This window comes from Dryobates pubescens, chromosome 20, assembly GCF_014839835.1.
Source record: "Dryobates pubescens isolate bDryPub1 chromosome 20, bDryPub1.pri, whole genome shotgun sequence".
Classification (NCBI taxonomy): domain Eukaryota; kingdom Metazoa; phylum Chordata; class Aves; order Piciformes; family Picidae; genus Dryobates; species Dryobates pubescens.
The window spans coordinates 180046-202843 of NC_071631.1; the positions used below are offsets into that span (position 1 = coordinate 180046).

General features: G+C 60.1%; 2 protein-coding genes across 5 annotated transcripts; one reads left to right on the forward strand and one right to left on the reverse strand.

Annotated features, from left to right (window-relative positions):
• Positions 1-32: 32 nt before the first annotated feature.
• Positions 33-9393, reverse strand: LOC104304214 (discoidin, CUB and LCCL domain-containing protein 1). The gene is made up of 17 exons (XM_054170876.1): positions 9289-9393; positions 8603-9033; positions 8169-8346; positions 6207-6561; positions 4539-4676; positions 4158-4209; positions 3864-3936; positions 3556-3689; positions 3381-3418; positions 3063-3257; positions 2237-2358; positions 1978-2146; positions 1788-1880; positions 1500-1590; positions 1278-1315; positions 989-1111; positions 33-542 (listed from the first exon to the last, which is right to left on the reverse strand). The coding sequence occupies exons 1-17, from the start codon at positions 9391-9393 to the stop codon at positions 151-153; spliced, it is 2727 nt and encodes a 908-aa protein (XP_054026851.1). The 3' UTR covers positions 33-150.
• A 901-nt stretch (positions 9394-10294) lies between these two features.
• Positions 10295-22632, forward strand: GMEB1 (glucocorticoid modulatory element binding protein 1). Of its 4 annotated transcripts, none has more exons than XM_054170750.1 (10): positions 10295-10358; positions 11812-12025; positions 13587-13669; positions 14590-14714; positions 15608-15711; positions 16101-16255; positions 17749-17877; positions 18028-18165; positions 19368-19490; positions 20663-22632. In XM_054170750.1, exons 2-10 carry the CDS (start codon positions 11898-11900, stop codon positions 21367-21369), a joined length of 1692 nt encoding a protein of 563 aa, XP_054026725.1. In that variant the 5' UTR covers positions 10295-10358; positions 11812-11897; the 3' UTR covers positions 21370-22632. The 4 variants fall into 4 exon arrangements, with proteins under 4 accessions (XP_054026725.1, XP_054026727.1, XP_054026724.1 ...); XM_054170752.1 differs by having other exon boundaries at positions 10306-10358; positions 11861-12025; XM_054170749.1 differs by lacking the exon at positions 10295-10358 and adding an exon at positions 10683-11069.
• Positions 22633-22798: the final 166 nt, after the last annotated feature.

Here is a 22798-nt window from a genome sequence, read left to right on the forward strand (position 1 = left end):
GCGGCACAGAGCGGGGCAGCGGCTGTGTTAAAGATCTGTATTTAAATAGAACTGCTCTTAAAAAACCTCCCCAGGGCCCTGCACCCTGAGCGCGGCACCTCCCGGGCCACCGTCGCCGGGCTCCCCCGCGCCGCTCAGTTCCTCCAGCCCTCACAAGGCTTCGTGGTAAACGTGTGAGAGGGGACAGTGCCCCGGCGAGCCTTCCGCTGAGGGAGTATCGACGCCGCCGGGACTGGCAGTCCGGCCGCCACCGGCCAGCTCGGCAGGCCGCAGGGTGGGCGCATCGTAGCGCAGCGGGGGGCAGCCGGGCAGCCCGGCCGGGCAGGGGCTGCGGTGGGTACCGGCGGCCTCGGGCTCGCAGAACGGCGTGGCGTACTCGGGCTCCGGCGGCAGCGGCTCGGCGTACTCGTGGTGTTTCCCCGGTACATCGTAATGGCTCACGACCAGCGGCAGCGTGTAGCCCTCGTCTGGGAAGGGCTTGAAGGTGGACGGCCCTGGCTGGCTGCTGGGGCTCACCTGCAGCAGGTCTGGCTCGGCATACTCTGGAATGGGGACACCGAGCTGTGAGCTGGGGGGACAGCAGGGCGGCAGTCACGGTGCCGTTCCACGTGCGGGCACGTTGGAAGCACCCGTGGGTGCAAAACCCGAGCACGTCTGGATGCCCTGGGCTGGGAAACAGTGGGCAGGTGTGTGCCAAAGTCATCCAGGGCAGGACAACCACCCATGGTGATGGACACATCTCTCTGCTCCAGCATGGAGAGGGGCTCTTGGTGCCCTCCAGCAACCTTCTGATGCCCAAGCCTGGGCTTAAGGTGGAATAACAAAATAATGATTATAATAATCAAATACTGCTACTGGCCATGCCAGGGGCTCCATTTTGCACAGAACGATGGTGCAGGACTGGGGTTGGACCAGACTGGTGCTGGAGATGGGGGCAATGGGCAGCAACATGGTGCAGTGGGACCTGTTCACACCCTGATGGCCTTACCTGGTGAATGGGTCTGGCCAAGGTCCCCCAGCATGGGTGGGGTGGGGAAGGAGGTGAGCATGGAGCCAGGGGGCTGCAGGCTCTGCAGGGAGCACACCTGGCTCGACTCCACTTTGGGGTACCCTGAGTGAGAACAGAATCCCCCCCATTGTCACAGGATGTCCCTTGGGGACAGACTGGTGTCCCTGGGGGTGGGACAGCTCAGGGCTCAGCAGCAGCACCCTCTGAACCATCTGCACCCCTCCTGAAGCCCAGCAGGACCCCCAGGGAGGAGTTGGGGACCCTTTACCTTTCATGACCCCACAGTTCAGCTCTGCTGCCAGCTTCCTGCCATGGGGAGAGCAAGATGGGGGTGAAGGGTCCCAGCCACTCTGTTCCCACCACCCCCCACCTTCTTGCACCCACTGCAAAGGGGCTTGCACCCCTCAGTACCTAGGGAGCAGCCAAACGGAGCTGCCAGGCTTTGGGGAGGTGGTGCTGGGGGTGAAGCAGGGTGCAGGATGGGACCCACCTCTTCCTGTGGCAGAGGAAAGCCAGCAGCAGGAGGCTGGAGCAGAGGAGGACAAAGCCACCAATGAGCAGCATCACCAGCAGCATGGAGCCTGGGGAGTGACGGCAGCATCAGCCCCACCGTGTGCCCTGTCCCACCCCTCTGCACCCATGGGTGCCAGGAGCCCACTCAGGCCACCAAAGAAGGAAAATTAAACTGGCATCTTAAAGCCCGAGTGGGTCTACTGGTGCCTGTAGCACCCACAAGACAATGCTGCACCCCAGGAACAGCCCCCCCCATGGCACCCACCAGCCTTCTGTGGGTCCAGGGCAACGCCAGGGATGGGTGTATGGCTGGCTGGGTGGCTGGTGGGGACAGGGACCTCCTCGGGGATGCTGGGCACTGTGGGATGGAACATGGGCTGTGAGACAACCACAGGTAAGTGGAGGTCCTCAGAGGACATTTGGGACATCAATGGGTGTGGGGTGAGAGGCCTCACCGTAGGGTCGGGGTGCACGGACCCGTGCCAGCTGGCAGCCCACCAGGGCCAGCTTCAAGGCCACACGCTGGTGCCAGCTCTGGGGCGTGACACGGACGTAGCGGGCGGCCATGGAGGGGATGAAGGCATTGAAGACCTCCCCGTGGCTGTCAGAGTTTCCTTCAAAGACCTGCCCGAGAGGGTGAGGAGGGAGCCGATGGCTGAATGCCCGTGGGTGGGGGGTCTGCAGCCCCTCCCATGGTCCCCTCCCCATGCCCACCTTGTCCTCCTGGCCACTGCTGCCTCTGTAGGGTTTCCAGTTCTTCCCGTCGCGGCTGGAGGACACCCGGTAGGACCTCACGTAGTAGTTGTGGTGCTCGGAGGAGCCCTTGGTGATGATGCCTGGCGGAGCAGGAGCAAGCCCGGGGTGGAAGCCAGGGTGGGCCTTGCTGTCAGTTGCGGGGGTGTAGGGCTGGGGAAGGGCTTGGGGTGCACCCTGGGCCCCAGCATGCCCCCTAGAGCTTTACCAGCTGGAATAACCTACACCTCTGGGATACCCAGAGCCCTGCTGGGAGGCGATCGGGCACAGGACTTGTCACCCCCCTGGGACCCTCACAGCCCTGGGAGGAGGTTTGGGTAGCAGATTCAAGTGCTGGGCCCCCCAGTCTGCCCCCAGGAGCTGATAAGCTCTGGCCCCGGATGCCAGCCTCGCATTCCTCCCTCCTCCAGCCTCCCTCTGCACAATGTCTCCATTTTCCTGGCCGCGGTCGCCAGCCGCTGCCGCACAAAGCCTCCGCTCTGGGCAGGCTCTGGCCGAACAAAAGCTGCTGGCTGGCACCAGAGGCAGGAGCACGACATGAACTTGTCTGGCCCGGGAACGGCTGCGGGTGAGGCAGGGGGAAGGGACAGCCGTGGGGGTTGGTGCTGTCTGCATCCCAGCTTGCACCAGTAAAACCGTGGCACAAGTTGCTCTGAGGAGCCTGCTCTGGACAGTTGTTTTAGGGATCAGTGAGGCTGGCACACATCACCATATGGAGGAGGACAGCAGTCAGGGTGGCACAGGGCCAAGGGCAGCTGTTGTTCCCCCTTGAAAGGCCAACACTCACCTGTGATGTTCCTGCGGGTGCCCAGGTCCAGCTCCAGCCAGGTGGCCTCAGAGCTAGGGTCAGCTGCCCAGGAGTGGCCAGCAGTGCCCAGCGCTGCCCGCTCAGCCACCCAGGCTCGGTCTTGGCCCAGCGCATCCACCTCATGCCACCACGATGAGGCATTGAAGGCAGCCACCTCCAGTGTGTTGCCACAGGCTGGCAATGGGAGATGGCAGGCTGGAAGCCCACAGCCTCCAGCCAGGCATGGCATGGGGGACGGCACCAGGTTTGGCAGCCAGAATCAGGGCTTACTTTCAGGGGAACCAGGACAAAAAGTACCTCTGTGGAATAAGAGCCGCTTCTCAGAGAGGGATCCCCTGAGGGGAGGAAAGAAGGGAGAGCATCAGGTGGGGTCTCTGCAACGGAAGGGTGGCAGGTCCCCGGTGTCAGCCTGGAGCGGTCGCACAGCCGGGTGGGGGGTGCACTCGGGGTCCCCAGTGCCCCCCTCACCTACCTTTTGGAGTGCAGCCCGTTGGCAAAGGCCGACTCGTAGAGTGTGATTCCCTTCTCCCGGGACAGGCTGACCTGCCCCCCCAGCTCGTCTGCGAGCACCCCGGCGTGCACGGCCGCCTTGCACAGCACTGAGGTCTGCAGGCAGCAGGGCAGGGCTGAGAGCAGGCCCCTGCAGGGGCTTGCACCCCACGGGGCACCGCGTGGCTAGACCCAGCCCCTGCTCTCAACTGGGAAGGGACAAGCAGCAGCCACTGCTGGGGAGCGTTCCCGGGGGGCGCTCATTGGGGGTGAGCTGTGCTCTGCACTTACGTCGCGGTAGCCCTGGCTTGGGTTGCCCCAGATGTCCCCCTCGATGTCCTTGCAGCCCGCGGGGCAGTACACACTGAAACACACAGCAGGGGGCTCGGGGCTTGCTCCTGCCCCAGTCCCCTGTGTACCTCCTTTGCTCCCCACCACAGCACAGCTGCACCCCAAGAGGCCCAGGGCAAGCACATAGGGAGCATCCAGGAGAGGGATGAGGAGAAAGCAGGGCTGACAGGGACCAGCAGCAATGCCAGGGTAGGGGACACCAAAGCAGGGACCACTCGTCCCCTGACCACTCACCTGATGTGCTCCTGGGTGTAGTGGGTGCCTCGAACCAGGCAGGAGACCAGGTCTGCAAGGCAGGGACACCCCAGAGTGAGGAACCCTCACCAGCCCCACAGCACCCACGTCTTCCCAGGACACCCCAGGGATGGCCCCTTGGTCCCTGCTGCCATCAGTGCCATGCCAGCAGCACTGCCCCAAGGTGCTGGGAGGGGTCCCAGGTAACCTGGAGGTCTCCCACATTGTTCCCCCAACCCAGGGAAAACTTGGGTCTTCAGGGAGCTTTGGGCAACAGAAGCCCACCCTGGGGTCAGCAAGGAGCTTCCCCCCCCCCCAGCCAAGCCCCCCCCTCCCCCAGGCTGAGGCACAGGGGAGTCCCTAGGGGATGGTGCCCACTACCTGGGTGCTGCGAGGTGGCGTAGGACAGGAGGAGGCCTCGTCCCGAGCGGTGGCTGCTGCTGTTGAACAGGACCGTGACGGAGCTGGAGTTTGTCACCAGGAGTGGGGTGGCAGGGACAGCGTTCTTGCAGTAGGGCCCTGATGGCAGGGATGGGGTCATGGATACAACTGGTGGTCCCAAGGGACAGGGGCACCCCAACCCTGCAATGTCACCTGCCTTGGCTTAGCCCTTGACAGGACCAGAGAGGCTCAGGCATTTGTGCTGTACTTAGGGTGGTACTAGCCCCAGAGTGGTCTCATGCCAAGGTGGTCCCAACCTCAGGGTGGTCTAACCCCAGGGTAACCTCACCTCAGGATGGCCCCATGTCAGAGTGGCTGCAAGCCCAGGATGGTCTCAGCCCCAGGATGGCTCCATGCCCAGGATGGCTCCATTCCCAGAGCAGTTACATCATGACCAGGGGCACAGTTGCCTGCAGCTCACCCTGTCCCAAGTCCCTCACCTCTGCCCTCCACAGTCATGAGCAGCACCAGGGGAGATGCAGCCCCCAGGCACAGGGAGAGGACCTGAAACAGGCTCCCAGGGGGCACCCTGAGATGTCCTCACCTCCCCAGACAGGGACAGGCAGGGTGCTGGTTGGTCAGGGACCCCCCCACCACTTCCAGGAAACCCTTCGATCCAGGGCCTCTTCATTCCACGCCAGCTGGGATGATGCAAGTGGCCACCAGCCCTGATCGGGTGTGTGCCACCATGTCTCCTGCTGCCAGGACAGTCACACATGGCATGGCCCCACAGGACCCCAAAACAGAGGCTTCCCTCAGCTCCCCTTTCACAGCACTGCTGAGGCTGCCTCTTAAATCCTCCCTCTTGAATCTAAATTAATTTGCCGTCTCCATCTCCCTGACTAAAACCAGCTTAGCAGGCAGGCAGGTTCCCTGGGGACATCTCTAGTCCCAAATGGGAACAAGAGGTAGCCCCAGTCCCTGGGCTGCCATCACCGACAGACCCCTGCCCCATCTCTCTGCTCTGCTTCACGGCCACCACTGGGGTGCCAGGGTGCCCAGAGATGCTTTGAGCAGAGGCATCACTGCCCGGGGACAAGGAGCTGTCTCTGTGTCCCCATGGCAAAAGCCCCCACGGGGTCAGACTGTGCCTCTTTCCCCATCCAGGGCACCTGTGCCTTGCCTGGGCAAGTGAGGGGCCGAGTGTGTTGTGCTGGGATGTCACAGGATCAGCAGAGCGATGGGATGGGAGCTCTGCACGGTGCACAAAGCCACGCAGACGAGCTGCAGATGACACCCGACAGACACTGCCATGCCTGGCACCGTGCCCACCCAGCTGGGGGCTCTGGAACGCCCCTGGATGTCGGAGACCCCTTGGCCAAGCCAGGAGCTGGAGGCTGCCACCCCTGCAGGGACCCCAAGCAGGATGAGGCTGGATGCCAGAGCCCGGGGCTGAGTCAGCAGGACAGAGCCCACAACCTCCGCCTGCTCCGGCCGCTTCCCGACAAACATCTGGGACTGCTCAAGGGCCGGCGTCAGCCGCGGGACCCCGGCGGGGCCACGGCCACCTCCCGCCCGCCGGCACGCACGGCCCTTTTGGGTGTCCTGCCACCTCCCGCAAGCCCCCCACCACGTCCAATAGCTTCCCTTCAGGACCCCCGCACTTACCATAGGCAGTGCCAGCCTGGGGGTCAGCAAGCAGAAGGGAGCTGCGGGCGCAGCGCTCCGAAGGCTCCAGATCCACGTCCCCGAAGGCCAGGAGCAGGGAGGTGCCCGGGGGGGCCCGCAGCCGCCAGCGGCAGGCGGTGTTGTTGGGATACGTGCCCGGGTAGTTCTTGGAGCTGAGGGTGCCACTGTGGGGTGTCAGCAGCGTGTGGCCACAGCCATCCCCTGCGGAGAGACCGGGGAGCGGGGGGACATGAGCCAGGCTGCTCCCTGCTTCAGATTCCTCACTTGACACAGCCCCAGGAGACACTCCTAAGGCACCTTCAACCCCTTCAAACGTTTTCTTCAACTGAAAAATCTTTTTTTGGGGGGGCTTTGGCCACTCCCCACATCGAGGACAGTCCCCAGGAGGATGAAGGGATGAAGGTGCCTCAGTTTCCCCTGACCCTGCACAGCCTGTCACCTCCAGCTCCTCTCCATTCTCCAGGCCAGGAGCACCCCAATTTCGGATGATACAAAAGGATGCAAGGAGAAAATGCCCCGGGAGCCCCCAGCTTGTAGCCTTGAACTTGAGGATGACTTTGGGCAGCTACACCCCCATCTCCTCATGCCAGCACCCACCTCAGAAGGGGCTTTTCTCCAGGCTCATCACCCCTGGGAACAAGGGAATATCCTGGAAATTTGAGTGTCAGGGATCAGACAGGATTGGGGTGCAAGGACTGGCAGGGATTTGGGGGGAAGCACTGCTCAGCCCCTCCACATGGGCTGGGGAGATGTGGGGCTCTGTCATTACAACAACCCCGTCCCCAGAAAGCTGCTGCGGCCAAGCACCATCCCACACAAGTGATGGCAGGCACGGCCTCGCCCCCGCCTTGGCTCCCCTCGCTGTCGCCGGGAGACAGCACAAAGCACCGGCCAGGAAAAATCCTGCAGGGCTGAAAAAAAAGGAAGGGGAGCCGGAGGTGAAAGATGCCAACCCCCCCCAGAGGACTGCGGGAAGGGCTGGTGGCCAAACTGAGGGGGTTCATCCTGTGAACATCCTCTGGGCAGGGATGCAGTACTGGGGGAAACCCTGAATTTCCCCATCCTGGCTGGGCAGTGTCTTCCATTATGGAAGGATCTGGGGCAGTGGGGGTCACCAGGGGCAGGTTGGATAGGGATAACAGCACGAGGGACCCTGGGGTGTCAGGAAAGCAGCTCCCGGAGGTGGGGAGATAAATTTGGGGTATTTGGAGGGAGTTTCTGGCAAGGAAAGTTGGAGTCATTGGTATGTACATGGAAAACTCTCTTGGCCAAGACAGCCTGGTGTGTGTGCCCAAGCTGGGGGTCTTGGGTAGACCCTGCCAGCTCCAACCCCACACCAGGGTGCAGAGGAGCTGTGGACACCCATCCCAGGAAAGGAAACTCTTGGGAAAAGCATCCCAAGCGCGGCCAGCACATGGCAGAGATAAGGGAATAGCTGCAGGCATATGCAGGGATTTGACTCTGAGGAAGATACTGAGAAGGCTGGGAATGGCAAAAGCAGATCCCACGGTGGGGGCAGGGGGGAGCTGTGGATGTGCCACACCCCTGTCCCCAAGGGGAAAAAAATAAAGATCAATTAAAAAAAAATAAAGAAAAAAAAAAAAAGAAAAAAAATGTAAAGGAAAAACTGGGGACAGCTGGGGGAAACTGGGGGAAACTGGCATTTCCGAGGGTGAGGCGACGGCCATGTCATCCCTGCCAGGGATTTGTTTGTTTTCTCACAGGATGCGGGAAAGACACAACAGGGCGATGCTCGGGGAAGAGCCCGGCACGCTGCCGGCCCCGGCAGAGCTCCCTGTGTCCCCCGGCAGGTCTGGGATCCGCTGAAACTCTCTGTGGGAAGTTTTCCCAAGTCCCGCGTGGGGAAGGCAGAGGGGGTTTGCTCCCGGTGATCCCACGCTGGGGGCGATGCTCAGGATGTCCTCGTTCTTGTCTCTTCACTTCTCGTTCTTGCGCCCAGTGCCTTCGCAATGAGGTTGGGCTCAACGTCCCCGAGGGGCTTTCCCGGCCCCCGGCAGATGCAAATGTCTCCAGAGCAACGCTGACGGGGACTGCGACACCCCCCGGGACGGAGCCCGCTGCACGGCTCTCCTGCTCGTTACTGTCAGATACTCTTAAACTGGGGCAGAACCGGGGACGTCGGGATTAGCGGTTCCCGAGGAAACCCCTGCAGGAAGGATGGAGCCCATCCGGGGCTGCCGGGGCAGGCGGCACCTCGGCGTCGGGAGCAGAGCGGGACAGGCAGCGGGGGCGGGAGCTGCGAGACCAGGCGGATGCGGCACTGAGGAGATGTGGGAGTGGTGGAGGTAGCGGGCGGCTCGTCCCGTCCGGTACCGGAGCAGAGAGATGCCTAAGACTGCACCCCGGATCGATACCGGGATAGGCGGACCGCCAGGTCCCCATTGTGGTGTGGTCCCGATCTCGGGACGGCGGGAGCCCCGTCCTGCATCAGTACTAGGACAGACGGGTCGCGAGGGCTCCGTCCCGGTGTGGCGTCAGCGGGGACCGGTCCCGTCTCGCTACCGGAAAGCCCATCCTGGTCTAATCCCAGTCCAGGCACAGTGAGGAGTCCGTCCCGGCTCGGAACCGGGATGCCCGTTCCAGATCGGTAGCGGGACAAGGAGAATCCTCTCTGATCCTTCTCCCTGTCCCGGTCCCCATCTGGGACCCAGTCCTGCTCTCGGTCCCTGTTCCGGTCCCCATCTCGTACTCGGTCGCAGACACTGAACCTGTCACGGTCCCCATCCCAGACACAGTCCCAGTCCCGGCCCCAGACTCGGAACCGGTGTCGGTCCCCATCCCGGTCCTAGACCCAGTCTCGGTCTGAGTTCCGTGCGCGGCTCACGGCCCATTCCAGCAAAGGAAGTGGAGCCCCTGGGGTGCCGGTGGGAGCGGAGATCCTGGTGTCGTCTCCCGGTGCCCCGCAACACACACTCACCGTCCTGTCCGCCGGCCGGGCGCAGCCCCACCGAGGCCATCAGAAAGCAGCGGCGGAGTAGCGCCAGCACCAGCGCCCCCCGCGCCGCCCCGCCGCCCGTCCGCATCCCGCCGCCGCCGTCACCGTCACCGACCCCGCCGCGGCCCCGCCGCTCCCACCGCCCCGCGCCCGCCCCCGTGCCAGCCCGCCGCGCCTATTGGCTACCGCTGCCCGGCCCCGCGCCGCCATTGGGCCACCTTGCTGTCAGTTAGACGGCACAGCAGGCAGCGGCGGGCTCGGCCGGACCGGCGCGGGGGGGTACGTGTGTGCTTCAGGCCACCGCTAGGGGTCGGCCGCGCTCTGGGCTGCGGGACAAGGATCCCAAGGGCCGGGCTGGGGACGCCCCAGATACTCCATGGGGATGGGGGTGTGAGGGCAACCCCCACCATGACCAAGGCAGGGATTGTGCCCCGTGCTGGGCACTGCTGAGGCCACACCTCGAATCCCGGGGTCAGGTTTGGGCTCCTCATTGCAAGAAGCACATTGAGGGCTGGAGCAGGGCCAGAGAAGGGCCAGGTGACAGGTCCGGAGAACAGGGCTGGGGAGGAGCAGCTGAAGGAGCTGGGGATGTTCAGCCTGGAGAAGAGGAGGCTGAGGGGAGACCTCGTTGCTCTCGCCAGCTCCCTGAGAAGAGGCTGGAGCCAGGTGGGGGTTGGCCTCTTCTCCCTAGGAACAAATGACAGAGGAAATGGCCTCAAGTTGCCCCAGGACAGGTTTAGGTTGGAATTCAGAAGAAACTTCTTGACTGAAAGGGCTCTCAAAGCCTGAATCTATATCCCTGGAGGCGTTGCAAAGAAGCAGGGATGTGGTGCTGAGGGCCATGGTTTAGCGCCAGCCTTGGCAGAGTTAGAGAATGTTCGGACTCAACGATCTTGTAGTTCTTTTCCAACCAAACCGATTCCACCACTCTGCACCCTCCCCGCCGCCGCCGTCACTCGTGAACTGGCCTGACGGGGCTGTGCCCCCGGGCGCCGCCAGGGGGAAGCAGAGCGCCGCCGGCCCCTCAAAGCAGGCGGCGGCCGGAAGTGCTGGCGGCAGAGGCCGCGACGGTTACTGCGCATGCTCAATGCTGCCCGGCCCGCTTCCCCTCCCCCCCTTCTCCCCTCCTCCTCCTCCCCCTTCTCTCAACCCGCGGACTCTGCCGCTCGGCGACGGTAAGTGCCGGCCGGCGCCGCGCTACGGGAGCCGGGAGGGGCCAGGCGGCGGCGGCGCGGCGCGGCGGGGCGGGGCGGGGCGGGAGGGGGCCCAGCCCGGCCTGGCCCGGCCCGCCGGGAAGGGAAGGGGAGGGGAGGGGGCGCCCCAGCGCGCGTCGCCGTACGTGCCGCCGCCGCGAGGGCGGACGTCGCGCGCCGCGGGGGGGGGGAGGGGGGGAGCGGGGGGGCCACACCCCTCCCCCTGGCAGCCCCGCCCCGCCGCCGCGCGCCGCCTGGGGGGCCCGGCCGCCGTCCCCCCGCCCTTGACCCCCGACCCCCGGGGGGGGCGGCGGTGGCCTCTGACCCTTCGGCTTCGTGTGTCTCCCGAGCCGCGCTCGGCGCTGCCTGCCGCGGGGATCGCTCTCTCCCGGAGGCCTAGCGAGGGACAGCGGCTCCCACCGGGTCCTCGGGGTTCCTGGGGTTGAGGGGAGACCCTCCGGGGGTCCCACCGGCCCCTCACCCTGCTCCGATCAGCAGCCTGGGCTCCGGTGCGCCCGGACCCGGTCACTGTTGGGGTTCCTCCATCCACCCGTGCCGGAAATCCTGAGGAAGCCGCGGTCCTGCCATCCCACGGTCGGGTCCTGGGGGAGCGGCACCGGGGAGCGCTGCCCCAGGCCGGCTCTGGCCTGCCCGGGGTGTCAGAAGCCCTGAGCAGTGCAGAACACGGCCGAGGTGAGAGGCGACTCCCGGGGGTGCGTGGCCTGGCCCCCCGTGTGCCACCGCCTCTCCTCATTTGTCCCACTGCGTCCCGGCCGTGGGGCACCGCCCCCGCTGTCACCTGCCCTGGGGTCTTCCTGACACAAGAGCTTTCCCAGAAGATTTAATCCCCGTGGAGGGGATCCTGGCCCACAGCAGTAACAAAGCCACCTGGGTGCCTCCCTGCACAGCAGCAGGCGCAGCCCCCTGACCCCTGCTCAGGTCAGCTCTGGCACAGCTCCTCTGCCACCACAAGTGCCAGCTGCTCTGCACCCCTGCGTGGTGGGAAGGGTCAGTCCCAGGCATGAGCCTGGTAGCAAGGGATTAGAGCATCCCAAGGGCAGCTGGAGGTGCTGCCAGCCCTGGGCAGAAGCTCTCTGGGAAATGCTCTTGCCAAAACCCGTCGTGAGGCTTTGTGGGGCTCGAGAGCTGTGGATCCAGGGAAGTTAGGAGTGGGATGGCACTGGGGGGCTCTGCCTCTGGTGGGTTTGTGTCATCAGATAAGATTTTCCTTGCTCTTGTGATCAGCAGTGGAGGAGAAGCCCCCGTGTGTGTTGGTAGGCTCTTGCGGTCTCCGGTGGTGAATTTGAAATGCTTGGTCCCCGCTTTGGGGCTGGGGCTTTGCTCTGCCGGCCCCGCAGCGCTGGCTGGCCCGGCCTGTGCTGCGGCGGCACTGGGCGATGATGCTCAGCCTGCTGCTGTCCCTCTGCCCGCACAGGCAGCGGTGCAGCCGCGGCACAGACCTGCCTCCTCGTTGCCCTCTGCAGCACCGCGGCACGGCCGGCGCCGGGCTTCATGTGAGAGATGGCGAACGCCGAGGTGAGCGTCCCTGTGGGCGATGTGGTGGTTGTACCAAGTGACGGCAATGAAGGGGAGAACCCGGAGGATACCAAAACCCAAGTGATCTTGCAGCTCCAGCCGGTGCAGCAGGGGTGAGTTGGATGGTGCTGGGGGGTGTGGGAGGTGCGGGGTGGGACTGGAGGGTGTGGGGGTGTCCCTGTGGGTTTCTGTGGTGCGGGGGCTGAGCGCCGCTGTACGTTCCAGGTGTGCATCCATTCTGTGCCACGCACGGTGGGGAGAAAAACACAAGGCAAAAAAGCTTTTGTGTGTGTCTGTCGTGGGGCCTCTGAGGACTGAAACTGCCCTGTGGGGGCAGGTCCACGCGGTGCTGTCTCTGGACCACAAGGGCTGTGTCAGTGGGGAAGCAGCAAGGTGGTTGTGGTGCTGCCCCAACCACGCATCCTCCCACTCTCCCTCTTCCCTCTTTGGGCCGGGGTGGGATTTTGTCACACTGCAGCTGCTGTGGGTGGTGGTCTGTGCCTGTGTGCCAGTATTCCCCTAAAATAACCCTGCTGTAAAGCAAAATGAAGCTGGGATTTCAGAGGCAATTTTGTGGCAGCACTGGCAGCCGCTGCGCATAACTGCCTGCCACCAGGCACTTCATCTTCACTCTGGATCAGGCACTCTGCTGGCTCCAGTTTGATCATATTCACAGAGCAGGGTGGCTGCAGGCCTGTCAGCAACTCTTCCCTGAGCACTGCAGTGTCACACGGGGCTGGAAGGGAAATCCTGGGACACTGAGCTCTGCTTCCTGTGGTGGTCAGTAACTGTCAGAAACCAGAGGAGAAGGCGTAGGGAAGCACACTGCAGAGCAGTCTCATTGGCACTGCCCACTCTGGGGACAGAGTGGCAGGACTGGGAATGCCTCTGCCTCTTGGGATTTGTAATCTCTTTGGTCAACAGCAGTTGAACATGAGCCAGCCTGTGCCCAGGTGGCCAAGAAGGCCAACAGCATCTTGGCTTGGATCAGCAAGAGTGTGGTCAGTGGGACCAGGGCAGGGATTGTGCCCCTCCATCCAGCAGTGTTGAGGCCACACCTCAAATACTGGGTTCAGTTTTGGGCCTCTCACTCCAAGAAGGACATTGATGGGCTGGAGCAGGTCCAGAGAAGGGCAAGGAAACTGGGGAGAGGTCTGGAGAACAGGGCTGAGGAGGAGCAGCTGAGGGAGCTGGGGGTGTTCAGTGTGGAGAAGAGGAGGCAGAGGGAGACCTCGTTGCTCTCTGTACCTCCCTGAGAAGAGGCTGGAGCCAGGTGGGGGTTTGGCTCTTCTCCCTAGTAACAAACAACAGGACAAGAGGAAATGGCCTGAAGTTTCCCCAGGGGAGGTTAAGGTTGGACATGAGGAACAATTTCTTCCTCTTGAGGGTTGTCAAGGCCTGGCCCAGGCTGCCCAGAGCAGTGGTGGAGTCCCCATCCTTGGAGGGGTTTCAGAGCTGTGGAGATGTGGTGCTGAGCCCTGTGGGTTGATGGTGCCCTGGCAGTGCTGGTTTCATGGATGGATTCCATCTTTAAAGTCTTTTCCAACCTAAGTGATTCTCTATTCCATGTGCAGGCCCCAGGCCCGCTGGGGGCCGGCGAGAGAAACAGCCCAAAGCTGTAACCCTGTGCTGTGATCCCTGTGGTTTGCTCATGGGTGGCCACTTTCCCAACAGGATTTACCAGGAGGGCTCGGAGGCCGGGGCTGCTGTGGTGGCTGTTGAGGCCCACACCCTGCACAAGCTGGAGGAAGGGCTGGGTGAGTTCCTGCTGGCATGGGCAGGGTCCCCTCTGCAGGGCTGGGCACTGCTGCGCTGGGCTCTCCCCTTCGCTGGGCTTCCTTCTGGCTCTGCCCCTGCAGATGCTGTTTCCCAGGCATGGATGTGGGTGCAGGGTCTGGGCATACTCTGGAATAAGAGTCTGCTGGTACTGCTTGGGCCCAAAGTGCTGGAACTGAGATCCTGGCTCTCCTGCAGTCACTGGTAAGGGCTCCCCCGGGGTGCAGGGGAGCCAAGGCTTCACCCTGGTCATGCTGTGCGATGCCAGCAGGCAGGAGTGAGGGTGATGAGGATGTGGTTGTGTCTCTGCTGGCTGAGGCATCTGACTCTGAGTCTGCTGAAAAAACAGCCAGGCAATTGGGGTTGGATGTTCAGGAGAACCCAGCAGAGCTCTGTGTGCTTCCTGCCATCCTGAGGAGTGTGTGGGAACAGGCTCCTGTCCTTGGGTGCTGTCATTAGGTGGTCACTGGCGTTCTTCCTCCCGAGTGGGTGTGGGTCTTCAGGCAGTACCAGAGAAACTCTGATACCCTTCTTACCAGAGGTTATCAGTAAATATCTGATAGTGCTGCTAAAGAGCTGCCAGAGCTCCAAGGAATCTGAGAGCTCTCTGTGCTTTCCACAGAGATTGTTCTCACTGCCCCCCCTGCAGCTCTGGTGGGTTTCTGATCCCATTTCTCATAGATGAGCTTGCTATTGAGTGTTGCTCTGTGAAAGAGCAAATGCCACTTGCTGTCAGAGCTAGCAATTGCAGAAGATCAAGAGAAGACTGATCCTGAGCTGGGAATGGCCCTTCTTTTGGTTTCCTGAATGTAGGTCTCACAACCTGTGAGCTTCCAGCTCCCACCTTGTGGGATTTGAGCTTCCTGGGTGAAAGTTTCATTTTCAGCCATTCCTCCCTCAGACCCCAGCACCATTGAAACGAACGAGGAGATCGAGATCGCCTATCCCATCACCTGTGGGGAGAGCAAAGCCATCCTGCTCTGGAAGAAGTTTGTCTGTCCAGGAATTAATGTCAAGTGTGTAAAGGTGAGGGAATTTTCACAGCTGATTCCTCCTCTGCTCTCAAGGTCTAGTGCCTGACCTTCACAGGACTTTCTTTTTGCTTTTCATCTGAGCCTTGTCCTGGAGCTGAGTGGCTTTGCCTTTGCAGTGTGCTGGATTGTTAATGCTGCAGTTGGTTTTGGCATGGGGAGGAGCAGGGGAGGAGTGGGTTAGGACTGAAGTTCTATCACCCCCTTTAGATTTCAGCACTGCTCTTTATTACTGCTCAGAGTCATGTTTGGCATGTGGAGCTGAGGGCAGGCAGGGGATGTGAACTGAGATCTGCCAGAGCTCTTCTTCCTTGTCTCTTTACCTTGGTATCCTGATGCTCTGCTGCTGTCACCTCCTCAGTGAGCAGGCGGGACTTAGAAGAGAAATCTTGCTGTCATGTTTTCCACTTGGCAGTGTTCATGAACCAGTGGATGTGCTGAGGCTGAGCCACTTGTGCTGCTGCATTCCTGCTGCCCCTCAGCAGGAGCTGCCTTGATCACTGGAGCAGGGCAGGGCAGATGCCCAAGTGAATGCCTGTGTCAGCTAGCTGTTTGGTGGCACAGGACTATGGCCTAGGGTCTCCAAGATGACTGTTGGTGTTCAGAGAAGGAGCTAATTTGGGCCATGCATTCAGGCCTTCAGGCCTGCTCCTGGCTGGAGCTATGTGCTTTGGGTGCTGGTGGCTGTCAGGTCATCCCTGCAGGCAGATCCACCCTGGAGTGAGAAGCCTTGCTGAGGGATTCAAAGCTGTTCAGGATTTGGGAAGCAGCTCCCCTCTCTGGGTAGAAGTAGGGGCTTAGCTGAGCTGTGGACAGGCTGTGTTGCATGCCCCTGATAGCCTAGATGTTAGCCTGTGTTTGCTGAGCCCTTCTTTATCTCCTTGTCAGTTCAATGACCAACTGATCAGCCCCAAGCATTTTGTTCACCTGGCTGGGAAGTCTACCCTGAAGGACTGGAAGAGAGCCATTCGCCTGGGAGGAATCATGCTGAGGTATTTGTCTTGCCTCCTGCTGTGCCTGGCTTCGGGGCATCACGGCTGCAGGGTCCCCAGCTTTGTCTGCTTTGTAGTCCCCAGGGGACCTCCTGGAAGTTCAAGTCACCTGGCCAGCAGCCTGCAGAGATCTGAGGGGCAAAATTCCTCATTCTGGCCTTGCATGGGAGACCTGCTGCTGGGTGTGGGTGGAACAGGGCTGTGTGTGAGGCTGGGGGCGTATTTGCCATTTGGAAGCCCTGCAGGAGATGTTTTGTGTGCAGAGCAGTGCTGGTTCTTCCTTTCTCCACCCCCCCCCCCCATGGCTGTAGCAGCCCTGTCTGGAACACTGCCTTTTGTCTCCAGGCTGATTTGAGCTGAGCCTGGTTCTCTCCCCACTCCCTGCACAGGAAGATGATGGACTCAGGGCAAATCGACTTCTACCAGCACGACAAGGTCTGCACCAACACCTGCAGAAGCACCAAGTTTGATCTCCTCATCAGCAGTGCCAGGGCACCGGTGCCAGGCCAGCAGAGCGTGGTGCAGACTCCTACATCTGCTGACGGTAGGAATCCAGGGTGGCAATGCCAAGGGAGCTTCCCTCTGGCACTGATCTCCCCTCCCTGGGCTGACCAGACCTGATCAGCTCCGCACACACCTTGCACCTTCTGCCAGGGGCAGTGAGGGGATCGCAGGATAGTTTGGGTGGGAAGGGATCTCCGAAGCTCATCCAGCCTAACCCCCTGCAGGCAGCAGGGACACCCCCAACCAGAGCAGAGTGCTCAGAGTCCCAAACAACCTGACCTGCGATGGTGCCAGCCATGGGGCAGCTCCCACCTCTCTGGGCAGCCTGGGCCAGGCTCTCCCCACCCTCAGTGTCAAACATTTCTCCCTTCTTTCCAGTCTCAATCTCCCTCTTTCAGTTCAGACCATTCCCCTTTGTCCTGTCAGAACAGGCCCTGCTCAGAAGTCTGTCCTCAGCTTTCTGATCAGCCCTTGAAGCACTGGGAGGCCACCAGATGGTGTCCCTGGAGCCTTCTCTTCTCCAGGCTGAACAGCCCCAACCCTCAACCAGGCCTCACAGCAGAGGGCTTCCAGCCTGCAGTGCCACTGTTGGAGACCACTCTGGTTTCTGGAAAGGAAAATGCTAAAATGCTTCTCACTCAGAGGGCTCTCAGCAGCTCTGGTCAGGGAGCTCTGCTCCACAGTAACATGAAAGCTGGAAAGCAGCCATGACTGAGAACAGCCCCTAGGAGCTGGGGCAGGCTCACCTTGAAGGGATCCCTGTGCTGGGGTCATCATGGGAGAAAACACCTGAGAGAACTCGTCTCTCTTCTATTGGAGGGTCGATTCCAAAGGCAGGAGATGGGCTGATGCTCAGGAATGGATTTAGGGATGCCAGCCTCCTCTGGAGCAGCCTGCTGGATGTCACCTGGACAGCCATGAGCAGGGCAGGGTGGCTGGACACAGTTTGATTGTCACCCCAGCTGCAAATTCTCAGGGAATGTTGTGCAGAAAGTGACCTTTCTGCTGAAGTCCAGTGGCAAGACTTCTCCCAGCCAAACCGCATTTTTCCCCTGGGCAGGTCACATTGCCCTGAGGCCCAGGTGGCTGAGGTGCCAGGGTTGTCCACAGGTTGAGGAGACTCCAGGAAAGCACATGAGGAAACCTTACAGTGCCTGCAGCTTGGCTTCATCCCAAATCTGACCCAGAAACTTAGGATCAAGTCAGATCCACTTCCCCTCTATAAACCAGCTGGGACCTTGGCCCTGTCATTTCCTGAGAGATTTGGGCATCTCTGGGGTGTAGAGCTCCCTGCTGATGATGCCTTTCTGCCCCTTTTGTGCCAAGACCCCAGGCTGCTTGCTGAAGGTTTTCCTTCCAGAGCTTTCCATAGTCACAGCTCTAGTGAGGAGCAGCGATGTTTGCCGTGAGAAGCCAGACACAAACAACCTGACCACGAGAGGGTTAAAAAGAGCCTGGGAAGGAAAGCACAACAGGGATACAGGGCTGTCACTCTGAGTGCCACAGAGGGAGCTGAGGTTGCCTCTCTGGCAGGGAGCATCACCCAGATCGCACTGTCAGAGGAGAGCATGGAGGAGGGCATCGAGTGGAACTCGGCCCTGACGGCTGCGGTCACCATGGCCACTGAGGAGGGCATGAAGAAGGACACAGAGGAGATCTCAGGTGAGCTTAGGCTGCTTCTTGGCTGTTTTCTTCCCCTCTCCTTTGTATCTTGCACAGCAACTCATTCCTGAAAGGCTAAAGGTAGCCTTGTGGGGAAGATGCCAAATGTTTGTGTGTGGTGGTGACTTCTCCTTCCCTCTCTGGTACCAGAGGACACACTGATGTTCTGGAAAGGAATAGCTGATGTGGGGCTGATGGAAGAGGTGGTGTGCAACATCCAGAAGGAGATTGAAGAGGTCCTAAGAGGTGTCCAGCAGAGGCTGGGTCAGTCTCCTTTCCAGATGACAGGTAGGTGGTGAGCCACAGCCTCTGGCTTTGTGGTGGGAAGGATGCTCAGAAGAGTAGCTGCAGGCGGAAGTGACAAGGATCCATCCCCAGCCTTTAAAGCTGTTGAGTCAGGATGGTGATCGAGTTGCTGCTCATTAGCTGAGGCTGGGTGTGACTCACCCTGCCCAGCTGTGAAGTGCTTTTGCTTCAAGGCACAAGGACTCAACATGCCACCCTGTGCCCCAAGCAAAGGGACCCTGGCAGCTTGCTGAGACCATTGGGTGACTCTCCTCAGCTCCCAGCCGGTGTGGAGGCCTGCCCAGTTTCACTCCTCAGACCAGACTTAACCAAACACTTTCCTCTCTGATAGTGCAGGCTCCCAAAGGTTCTGCCCCACTCACTTCTCCTGTCTTCACTAGTGCCAGAAAACCTGTTTTGGGGGCTGGACCATCTGGGGGAAACTAATCTGGGTTAAAAATAACTCTTTAGGGATATTTTTAACTTGGATCAGTTCCTTAATCCAGTTTAGCACATGCCCTGGTGAGCACAGGGTTTGAGAGCACCTCTTGCAGCGAGAGCATCCTTGCAGCCAAAGCCTCCATTTTCCCCAGGATCTCTATGTTGGATTCTTTTCCAGTTTGCCTTGGGGCTGATGAATCTTTCTCTCTGGTAGGTGGCAGCTTTTGGAAGCTGTGACTGAAGTCAGTGCATTAGAACAGGCGTTCTGCACAGCTCTCAGTGGAGCTGGCAGGTTAATGCCACTGTCAGCAGCAGGAGATGATTTGTAGGTGGAGAGCTCGTTCGTATCTCTGACTGCTGATGATGCTCTCATCTGCAGCAGTTTGACACAGCTCTGTTTTCCTTTCTCTTGTGAATGGGATCATTTTGTCCTTGGATGTCAGAAGGGTGCAGGAGCTGGGTCTGCTCTTGTCAGCCAGCCCTTGTGAAAGAGCTGAGAAAGAATCGCAGAACCATTCGGTTGGCAAAGCCCTTTAAGATCTTCCAGTGCAACCGTTCTCTAACTCCACCAAGGCTGGGGCTAACCCATGGCCCTCAGCACCACATCTCTGCCCCTTTTAAACCCCTCCAGGGATGGGGATTCAGCCATGGGCAGCCTGCAGACAGTTTTACCAAAAGCCACAGAAATGTTTGGTGTCACAGGAGCACCTTCTGAGCTCCCACCCGTGGGACGAGGCGCTCAGCCCCGCGTGCTTTCCTTGCAGATGCTGCAGTCTTGAACAACGTTGCCCACACTTTTGGCCTGATGGATACAGTCAAGAAGGTTCTGGACAACAGGAAAAACCAGACAGAGCAAGGAGAGGAGCAGTTTCTTTACACACTGGCAGGTACAGTCAGCACCTGGTAAGGCTTCTCATGCTGCTGCTGCTGCTGCTCTTGGGAGCTGATGTGACTTTCCTTCAACACACAAACCAGATTGGAGTTAGTGTTCAATACACCTGCCCCAAAACAAAGCCATCTTGGTCCCTTTCCATCCCAGGTCTTCTGTGGAATTTCTCCCCTCCCTTGCCTCACAGTGAGCAGTTGCTTGAAGCATTCAGCAGCTCAAAGGCAACACTTGGCTTCAGCCAGGGTGCTGGGGGTGCATCAGGAAATAAGTGCTGCTAGCTCAGAGCTGTGCTGCAGTCAGCCAAGCTGCTGGCAGTGCGCTTCTGTGCCCGAGCTGAGCAGCTGCTCCGTGTGTGGGGTGCTGAGTTCTTTCCTTGCCTTGGTGTGGAACTATCTGGTGTCTTCAACGGCTCCTCCTGTGCCAAGGCCAAGAACCTGACCTGGATTCCCCAGAGCCTCTGGCTGGATGTGTCTCCCTCCTCACTGTGTCCTGTAGGACCTGTTGTTATCTGGGGTGTCCTAGTCCCCTACTGCCCTGGTTAACAGAGATTACTGTGCTGCGCCTGGCTGCTGGCATGTTCCACTGACCTGGGCAAGTCCTGCACCCTGTCCCCCCTGGGGAGGGGACCCATCCAAGCTCAGGAAGCAGTTCCTACTGCCCAGGGAGGGCTGTCCACTCTCCCTTGTAGGTGGGTCTAGCTTGGGGAGCAGAAATATATTGCCTGTTGCTCATGCTTGCACTGACAACCAGATAAAGCAGGCAGAGTGGGTATAGAACATGGATCACGTCTGCGGGGCTGGCAGGAGAGGAGTAACTTCTTTGGTGTGAGGGTGCTGGAGCCCTGGAGCAGGCTGCCCAGAGAGGTTGTGGAGTCTGCTTCTCGGGAGACCTTCTAACCCCCCCCGGCCATTGTGATCCTGGGCAAGCTGCTGTGGGTGCCCTGCTGGGGCAGGGGGCATTGGACTGGGTGAGCTCCAGAGGCTCCTTCCAGGGAAGGAAGAATCCAGCCTTTTAATTCAGTGCAGTTTGACCTTGAGTGAAATGTTAAGGTGATGCTCAAGTGAGTGGTTAGAAGCCCTCCTGTTGCAAACCTGGGGTTTAATGGAGTCCTCGTGAGCTCCTGCCCCGTGCTGGCCCCAGCCCAACATGCTGCTGCGCTTCTCTTTGCAGACCTGGAGCGGCAGCTGGAAGAGCAGAAGAAACTGGCCAAGGACCAGAAGGCAAAGTCCCAAACCATCCAGAATGTGGTGCTGATGCCAGTCAGCACCCCCAAGCCCCCCAAGCGCCCCCGCCTGCAGCGCCCAGCCTCCGCCACCGTCCTCAGCCCCTCCACCCCCATCCAGCAGCCGCAGTTCACTGTCATCTCCCCCATCGCCATCGCCCCTGTCGGGCAGCAGTTCTCTGTGGGCAACATCCCCGTGGCAACCATTAGCCAGGGCTCCAGCCCAGTGACTGTTCACACCTTGCCCTCTGGCTCCCAGCTGTTCCGGTATGCCACGGTGGTGTCCTCCTCCAAGACCAGCTCCTCCGACACCGTCACCCTGCACCCGTCCTCCAGCCTGGCACTGCTGAGCTCGGCAGCCATGCAGGACAGCGGTGCCCTGGCAAATGTGGCCACCGTGGTCAACCCTGTGGAACTGGTGGCCATGGAGTCTGGCCTGACTTCCACCATCCAGGCTGTGGAGGGCACCTCAGAGGATGGGCAGACCATCATCGAGATCGACCCTGCGCCGGACCCCGAAGTGGACACGGACGAGGCAGAGGGCAAAGCTGTGATCCTGGAGACAGAGCTGAGGACTGAGGAGAAAGTGGTGGGGGATGTGGAGGACCATCAGCACCAGGTCCATAACGTGGAGATTGTGGTCTTGGAGGACTAGTGGAGAAGGCAAGCAGCGGTTTGGGGAAGAGTTGGGAAATTACTTTATTTTGGGCTTTTTTGTTCAGCATCTTTTCCAGCCCCCCCTTTGTGCCCTGGGATATTCTCATCGGACTGCACGGAACGGAGAGAGAATTTGGGGTTTTGAACAAACAAAGCTGGAGAAACGTGGGAGACCTGGAAAAGGCTCCAGCTCTGTGGAGCATTGAACAATACCACCTGTTGGCAGGGGCATGGAGATTGGATCTCTTCTAACAGCTGGGAGGAACTGGAGGAGGGCTCCCAGCATGAGTCCTCGCGGTGCTTCTGCTCCTGCCTTCCCTGGCCCCCCATTGCTGATTTCAGAGGGACAGTCAGCAGTGGCTGGAGCCTTGGTGTCACTGTGGGAGGGTGATGGCTTGGGGTGGAACAGGTACCTCACTTGTGTTGTTTTCCTCCAGGGAGGGGCTTCTGTCAGACTCTCCACTGTCACCTCAACCAGGATTTTTTAATGCTGATTATTCTAGTTTTGGGGAAGGCAGCAGTAACCCTGTCCTTACTGTGTCTGTTCTCCCACACAGATTTGGTTTATATCTTTTTTTTATTATTATTATGATTTGTTTGCTCTCAGCCTTCCCAGATTTCCCAGCTGCAAAGCCCTGGAACTCCTCTGCCCAGTCTCAGGGTCATGCTATCCCAATCCCACTTCTGCCCGTGGCACTTTTCCCCCATCCCCTTCCCCGCCCGGCCGGGCTCGGTGCTGCAGCCTGGGCTTGGAGCCTCCGAGGTCGCGTCCAAGCCTTTTGCTTAAAGGCAAAATCTCCCCTGGAGCTGCAGCTCCAGCAGCTGCCCCGGGGCTGGGCACCGTGGGGCTGCACAGAGCATGTTGTGCTGCTGCTGTCCGGGAGAGCTGTGCTCCGGATCGGGGCAGCTCCTGTTTACACGGTGTGCTGGGGCTGCTCCCTGCTTGTTGCTACTTGTTTGGTGGTTTAAGTTTTGCAATTTTGGTTTATTTCTTCTTTCTTCCTGTAATCTCTTGGCAGGATTAGAGTTGGCACGTTGATGAAATGCCTGCCCCGTTGTTTGCTGCCTTTCCCTCTTTTTGGTTTGGTGTGGTTCGTGCCCTGTGGCTGGGAGTCCCTTGGGTTTGGCCACGGTGGGAAGACAGCAGGGGGGAAGCAGCAGGGGCCGTTAGAGGTTTGGGAGGGCTGCTTGGCTGGAAATATTAAGCAAAACAACGGCAAAGGAAACACACCTGGGGAGGATGGATGGGGAGGGGGACAGAGGATGTGTTTGGCTATTTTTTTGCATTAAAAGTTGAAATCCATCTACACTTGAATGGTTTATTTGTGAGGTGAAAGGAGGTGGCAGAGGCAGCTTGGACCAGGCAGGCACCCCTCTGTCCACAGCTGTGAAGGGTTGGATCCCCTACCTTGCCAGGGAAGTGTTTT

What these genes read in the sequence shown, in the direction of transcription:
- LOC104304214 (XM_054170876.1), bottom strand. Translation starts at nt 9,393, where the DNA reads ATGGCGGCGCGGGGCCGGGCAGCGGTAGCCAATAGGCGCGGCGGGCTG. An exon ending in CTGGCGGTCCGCCTATCCCG is followed by an intron (nt 8,347 to 8,602) that starts GTATCGATCCGG and finishes GTTCTGCCCCAG; the next exon opens with TTTAAGAGTATCTGACAGTA. An exon ending in CACCCGCAGGAACATCACAG is followed by an intron (nt 2,359 to 3,062) that starts GTGAGTGTTGGC and finishes CTGCTCCGCCAG; the next exon opens with GCATCATCACCAAGGGCTCC.
- GMEB1 (XM_054170750.1), top strand. Translation starts at nt 11,898, where the DNA reads ATGGCGAACGCCGAGGTGAGCGTCCCTGTGGGCGATGTGGTGGTTGTA. An exon ending in TTAATGTCAAGTGTGTAAAG is followed by an intron (nt 14,715 to 15,607) that starts GTGAGGGAATTT and finishes TCTCCTTGTCAG; the next exon opens with TTCAATGACCAACTGATCAG. An exon ending in GACTCCTACATCTGCTGACG is followed by an intron (nt 16,256 to 17,748) that starts GTAGGAATCCAG and finishes CCTCTCTGGCAG; the next exon opens with GGAGCATCACCCAGATCGCA.